The sequence below is a fragment of the Entelurus aequoreus genome, linkage group LG01, assembly GCF_033978785.1.
Source record: "Entelurus aequoreus isolate RoL-2023_Sb linkage group LG01, RoL_Eaeq_v1.1, whole genome shotgun sequence".
Taxonomy (NCBI): Eukaryota; Metazoa; Chordata; class Actinopteri; order Syngnathiformes; family Syngnathidae; genus Entelurus; species Entelurus aequoreus.
The window spans coordinates 42,678,483-42,684,822 of record NC_084731.1 but is presented as its reverse complement, the minus strand read 5'-3'; the positions used below and the strand labels follow the sequence as shown (position 1 = coordinate 42,684,822).

The 6,340-nt window shown below is 44.4% G+C and overlaps 1 protein-coding gene across 1 annotated transcript; it reads left to right on the top strand.

Annotated features, from left to right (window-relative positions):
* Positions 1-389: 389 nt before the first annotated feature.
* On the top strand, positions 390-2,374 carry LOC133652379 (green-sensitive opsin-like). Its single transcript, XM_062051085.1, has 5 exons — positions 390-845; positions 916-1,084; positions 1,232-1,397; positions 1,480-1,719; positions 1,798-2,374. The coding sequence occupies exons 1-5, from the start codon at positions 461-463 to the stop codon at positions 1,894-1,896; spliced, it is 1,059 nt and encodes a 352-aa protein (XP_061907069.1). The 5' UTR covers positions 390-460; the 3' UTR covers positions 1,897-2,374.
* Positions 2,375-6,340: the final 3,966 nt, after the last annotated feature.

The following is a 6,340-nucleotide window of genomic DNA, read 5'->3' as shown; positions in this document are numbered from 1 at the left end:
CTTAATGCATTGTGCAACTTCATTCCCTTCTATTTTTTGATGTTATTCTATGACCATAAATACATTTTATTATAACAACACAATTGGTATTGTATATTGTGAAAATATACAACGCTGTCACTACTGAAAGCATTCTGTCAAAGATGTTGTCTGACGAGTGATACGTAAAAGATGATTTGACCGTTCACTGCAAAGTGAAGTACGTAAAGGTGAGTTAATCAAGGCTTATGGATATGACTGACGCCTCAGTGCTTTGGCAAAGTCAATTATCAGTCAGACTTGAGCTGTACACTTCTCGCAATCCTCCTGTAATCCAATTTAGTCCAGTTGAGGATCACCTCATGTAGGTATAAAACAACACCCCGCATGACATAAGCCGCTGGTGTGGGGTTGCCTTCTCGACACCATTCGAGACTTTCAGACTCTTCAAGTTCGGATTGAGAGAACCCAGTGAGCGAAGATGGCTTGGGAAGGGGGATTTGAGCCTAATGGCACAGAGGGCAAAAACTTCTACATCCCCATGTCCAACAGGACCGGAATTGTTAGAAGTCCCTTTGAATACCAGCAGTACTACTTGGCGGATCCCATAATGTTTAAGCTTCTGGCTGTTTACATGTTCTTCCTGATCTGCACGGGAACCCCCATCAACGGTCTGACACTGTTGGTGACGGCTCAGAACAAGAAGCTTCGGCAACCTCTCAACTACATCCTGGTCAACTTGGCTGTGGCTGGTCTCATCATGTGCGCTTTCGGCTTCACCATTACCATCACGTCTGCTGTCAATGGCTACTTCATCCTTGGAGCCACCTTCTGTGCCATTGAGGGATTCATGGCCACACTGGGAGGTAAGATCCTAATCATAAACGCACCTTTGGAATGACAAGATGAGCGATTCGCAACCAAACTGTCCTGCAGGTGAAGTTGCTCTGTGGTCTCTGGTGGTGCTGGCCGTCGAGAGATACATCGTCGTCTGTAAACCTATGGGAAGCTTCAAGTTCAGTGGTACACACGCTGGAGCTGGAGTCCTTTTAACTTGGATCATGGCTTTAGCATGTGCTGCACCCCCACTCTTTGGCTGGTCCAGGTAGTCTATTTGTTTGCTATTGTGTTAATTCTGCAAAGGGGTGCTGGAAAGCTGGGGCCTATACCACCTCTCACATTAGATTAGAGAGGAAAAAAAATCTCCATACTGTAAACATTTCTATACAAAAGTGGATTCAATCTTTAACAGGTACCTGCCCGAGGGCATGCAGTGCTCCTGCGGACCTGACTACTACACTCTGGCTCCAGGCTTTAACAACGAATCATATGTCATGTACTTGTTTGTCGTCCACTTCTTCATTCCCGTCTTCCTGATATTCTTCACCTACGGCAGCCTTGTGCTGACAGTCAAAGCTGTAAGTTGTGCATTACATGTGATTAGCAGCACGATCTGCAACTCCATCATCTCCAACATCATTTCCTGTGCTTTGCCTCCAGGCTGCAGCCCAGCAGCAGGACTCAGCCTCCACTCAAAAAGCTGAGAAGGAAGTCACACGTATGTGCGTGCTGATGGTCTTTGGCTTCCTGCTAGCTTGGGTGCCATATGCTACTTTTGCTGGATGGATCTTCTTGAACAAGGGAGCTTACTTTTCTGCTTTGACTGCTGCTCTCCCCGCCTTCTTTGCAAAGAGTTCTGCCCTGTATAACCCTGTCATCTATGTGCTGTTTAATAAACAGGTTGGTACAGTCCCCCTTAGTGCACACTAAATGCTACAACTTCAATGCTAAAAGGAATCTCTTTGCTCTTGTTTCCAGTTCCGTAACTGCATGCTGAGCACCATCGGAATGGGCGGCATGGTGGAGGACGAGAGCTCAGTTTCCACCAGCAAGACAGAAGTGTCCTCAGTGTCTTAAATATGACGACACCTCAAAGTCTATGGACATTTTCCTTACTGATTGCATCCAGATTTTTAAACCATCCCATGAAAAAAGCATTGTGAACTTTTGCCACATGGAATTATGTCTAATGAAAGGACTCTGGACAAAACACTCTAAGGAATATCAACTCAACTGTCAATATGTATAAACAAGACGAAAGTAGAAAAAGATACAAAAATGCCGCAGGTTGTGTAAGTCGTCTGTGTATGTGTGTGTGTGTCAGTGTGTTAGTATGAGTGTGAATGAACCAGGACTAACTGTACAGCGTTTGGTGGCACTCAAAAAGCGCGTAAAAAACACAATGTGTAATCAATGTGCAATATGGGGGAATTTTCATTTAATTATGTCACGTTTCGCTGGGCAACCAGTGCTTTTGTTTTTACGTATTTTAGAAAAAAATAACAGAAATTATAGAAAGGAATATCCACAATAAATACGTGCATTAAAATATTTGTCCGCCTCTTGGATTTTTTTTGAGCCACAGCTCAACACAGAAACATATGTAAAGCTACGCTGTAGTATAAAAACTTGTAAGGTACACCGTATGGCGCAAACAAACACACTTTAAATTACAAACTCTATGAGTTGGACTTAGATGTGTACACTTGCACAATGGCGAATAGCCAACAGGAATTGACCCCAAATAAACTTTAAGGGTCATTCCACTGAATCTGAGGCCATTTGCTTGCTGAAACTCTCAATATGAACTAAAATAAATGTGTCTTTTTTCTATGTTAAATCCGATAATACTCATATTGAACTACAGTATAGTGTTCTGTTGATTACCACATAGTTTATATTGCATATATTTTTAAAGTTTGGACACTATTTATCTGTATGATTTTATTGAATATTATATGTAATATAAATTATAAGTATATGCAAGATCTCAGGCAGCACGGTGGAACAGGGGTTAGTTCATGTGCCTCACAATAAGAAGGTTCTGGGTTCGATCCATGGTTTCAGGGTCTTTCGGTGTGGAGTTTGCATGTTCTACCCGTGACTGCGTAGGTTCCCTCCGGGTACTCCGGCTTCCTACCACCTCCAAAGACATGCACCTGGGGATACAGATTCAAATTAGCTGTAAGCCTTTCTAAAAAGGTAGGTCTTGAGCCTTTTTTTTAAGCCTCCAACATCTGTGGGACCCTGTGGTTATCAGGAAGGGTATTCCACAGACGGGGCAGGCAGTTTTAAAAGCCTTGCTCGCCATGTCTCCCCACGGTTCTGTTGGCCTGATCGGGTCCTGGCTGAGGTGTGTGGTGTGGGCAGGTCAGTGAGGTAGGTGGGAGCATCACCCTGCAGACAGTGATGGGTGTAGGACAGGGGTCGGCAACCTTTACCACTCAAAGAGCCATTTTGGCAAGTTTCACAAATTAAAGAAAGTAATGGGAGCCACAAAATTTTAAAAAAAATGAAAAACACTGCATACAAAGCTTACATGCTTTGTGCTATGTTAACCAGGGGTCTCCGACACACGCACCGGCACGCACTTTAATGTGGAAATTTGATGTTAGTGCAGCCCGCGAGTTTTGAACTAATGGCGCTTGATAGCGTCATACTTGCCAACCCTCTCACTTTTCCCGGGAGACTCCCGAATATCAGAGCGTGATGACACTGCATTTGGCGCCCTCTACAGTCTGCCCTAACAGTGTACCTGCTCGACCACACGTAAAATGCAATTTCAGCTTGCTCACGTAAGTGACAGCAAGGCGTACTAACTCAGCAGCCACACATCTTACACTGACGGTACCAATACCCAGAATCCCATGCAGCCCTAACTCTTCCGCTCAACCAACGCACGGAGAGGGGGGGGGGGGGGTTGATGTGTGGGGGGATTTGGTGGTAGCGGGGGTGTATAATGTAGACCGGAAGAGTTAGGGCTGCATGGGATTCTGGGTAATGGTTGTGTTGTGTTTATGTTGTGTTACGGTGGGATGTTCTCCAGAAATGTGTTTTTCATTCTTTTTTGGTGTGGGTTCACAGTGTGGCGCATATTTGTAACGTAACAATGTTAAAGTTGTTTGATACGGCTACCGTCAGTGCAAGCTGTGTGGCTGATGAGTAAGTATGCTTTGCTGTCTCCTGTGTGTGCAAGTAATAACAACATGCAACATGTGGCTGGACTGGCACGCTGTATGTAAATGCTATAGAGGACAATTACTGCAGTGCAATTAGGGCATGCCCTTTATTTAGTAATTAGAGTGTAAATAGGATTATTTTTTCCCTGGGAGTAATTTATGAGAGACACTGACATCCATCAATCTCCTGGGAAAATCGGGGGGGTCGGCATGTATGTAGCTGAGCCGCATCAGAGTGGTCAAGGAGCCGCATGCGGCTCCGGAGCCGCGGGTTGCCGACCCCTGGTGTAGGAAGACCTCGTATTCGATGCGGGTGGAGATGGGGAGCCAGTGAAGAGTGGGGAGGGTGGGGGTGATGTGCTCGTACTTCCGTACTCTAATCAGGACCCTGGAAGCACTGTTCTGAACATACTGGAGCTCTTGTAGGCTACTGCCAGGGATCCCGGTGGGAAGTGCGTTACAGTAATTCAATCTGGAGGAGACAAAAGCATGGGTGAGCTTCCCTGCAGCTGCAAGTGAGAGGAAAAGACGGAGTATGTGGATGTTACAAAGGTGAAAGAAGGATGTTTTGCAGATGTGGATTACATGATTGTCAAGGGAAATGTGGCGGTCAACCTTGGCTCTAAGGTTGGCAATAGAGAGAGTGGAATGTCGTGGCCTGAGAGTGAAACTGATGTGATGGGGGAAGAGAGGAGTTGTTGAGGTGAACCGATTTGGATGGCTTCTGTTTTTGAGCAATTCGGATGCAGGAAGTTTGGTTATCTCCTCTAAGACCAGCGACAGTGGCAGTCGGAGACCCAGAGGGGGAGACCTTGAAGTAGAGTTATGTGTCGTCTACATAGCAGTGGAAATCAATTCAATGCCTGCTGATGACACATGTTTCTTGTAGATGGTGAAGAGAGTTGGACCGAGTACAGAGTCCTGGGGGACACCACAGGTGACAGTGTGAGGACGAGATTTTAGCATCCCCCACATACTCGGTCCTGTCAGTGAGGCAGGAACAAAACCAGGGAAGGGAAGTGTCAGAAAGGCTGATGAAGCGCTGTAGATGGTGAAGGAGGATGTGGTGGTCAATGGTGTCGAATGCAGCAGAGAGGTCGAGAAAAATGAGGAGGGACGTGTAATCGAAGTCAGAGGTCATCAGCAGATTGCTGGTGACTCTGATGAGAGCTGTTTTTGTGCTATGGGAGGGTCGGAAATATTTTCGAAAGTTTTGAATATAAATGGGAGGTTCGAGATTGGTCAATAATTTGAAAGGGTTTGGGATCAAGGGTTGTTTTTTTCAGAAAGGGTTTCATGAGAGCTGTTTTAAGGGCAGTGGGGGACTGTGCCAGTTTTGAGGGAGAGATTGATTGTTTTGGCTATGAGAGTGTTAATGAATTGGTTGTGACTTTTGATCAGAATGGGATGCAGGGAGCAAGTGGATGGTTTTGAAGTAGGGATAATCTTTGACATCCTGCTGCATTGCGGGTGTGAAGTGTGTAAGATGTGTAGCGGGTGTTGTCCAGATGTCATGGATAGAGCTGTGCAGAGGTCTGAGAGACAAGCGGATATAGTCAATTTTGTATGTAAAACAGTCAAATAAAAATGTTGCAGATTATTGTTGTAGCTGTGTGATGTGAGTGTATCTGTGGTTTGAGGAGATGGTTGACGGTGGAAAGTAGTTTTTTGGAACTGCCTTGGTTGTTATTGATAATTGTTGAGTAATACGGGCCTGGTTGTTGAAAGAGCTTAATATTCATAAGCCACCGTAAAAACTCCCGATGGTTAGTATTACAGTTTTAAAATAAAATGATCTTACAACCGTGATTGATAAACACACTTTATTAAACTTGCGGACCGGTGGCGCTAGCTATCAAAAATGCTAAAATTAAAACAAGAGACATTAACAGAGAGGACATTCCAGACATTCTATACTTAAAGAAATATGACGTGGAGGTGTCTAAAACAGGAAGTGAACTTGACTGAATCACAAACTGGAACACCCATTCTGCCTTTATAAATAAAAACAGTAAAACATTTTAAAATGAAAACAGAAGAAGGTAAACATTTAAACAATCAAATGAAAATAATATAATAAAATTACATTTCTTTATGTAATTTTCTTTATTTATATTTTGCTCCTGAAAATAAGTCTGAACTTAACTCCCTGACCTAAACTCTCAAGTCTTAAAGTTGTAAATCTGTTCCTGTCCCAAACAACGGCATAGAACACAGCAGAGGCCACCAGTGTCGCAAAAGGTGCACAGCAGTGACTCGCACATCCCGAAGGACCTCGGTCTCCTCAAGAGATGTAGGCGTCTTTGCCTCGGTCTCCTCAAGAGATGTAGGCGTCTTTGACC

What these genes read in the sequence shown, in the direction of transcription:
- LOC133652379 (XM_062051085.1), top strand. Translation starts at nt 461, where the DNA reads ATGGCTTGGGAAGGGGGATTTGAGCCTAATGGCACAGAGGGCAAAAAC. An exon ending in CCACTCTTTGGCTGGTCCAG is followed by an intron (nt 1,085 to 1,231) that starts GTAGTCTATTTG and finishes AATCTTTAACAG; the next exon opens with GTACCTGCCCGAGGGCATGC. An exon ending in TTGTGCTGACAGTCAAAGCT is followed by an intron (nt 1,398 to 1,479) that starts GTAAGTTGTGCA and finishes CTTTGCCTCCAG; the next exon opens with GCTGCAGCCCAGCAGCAGGA.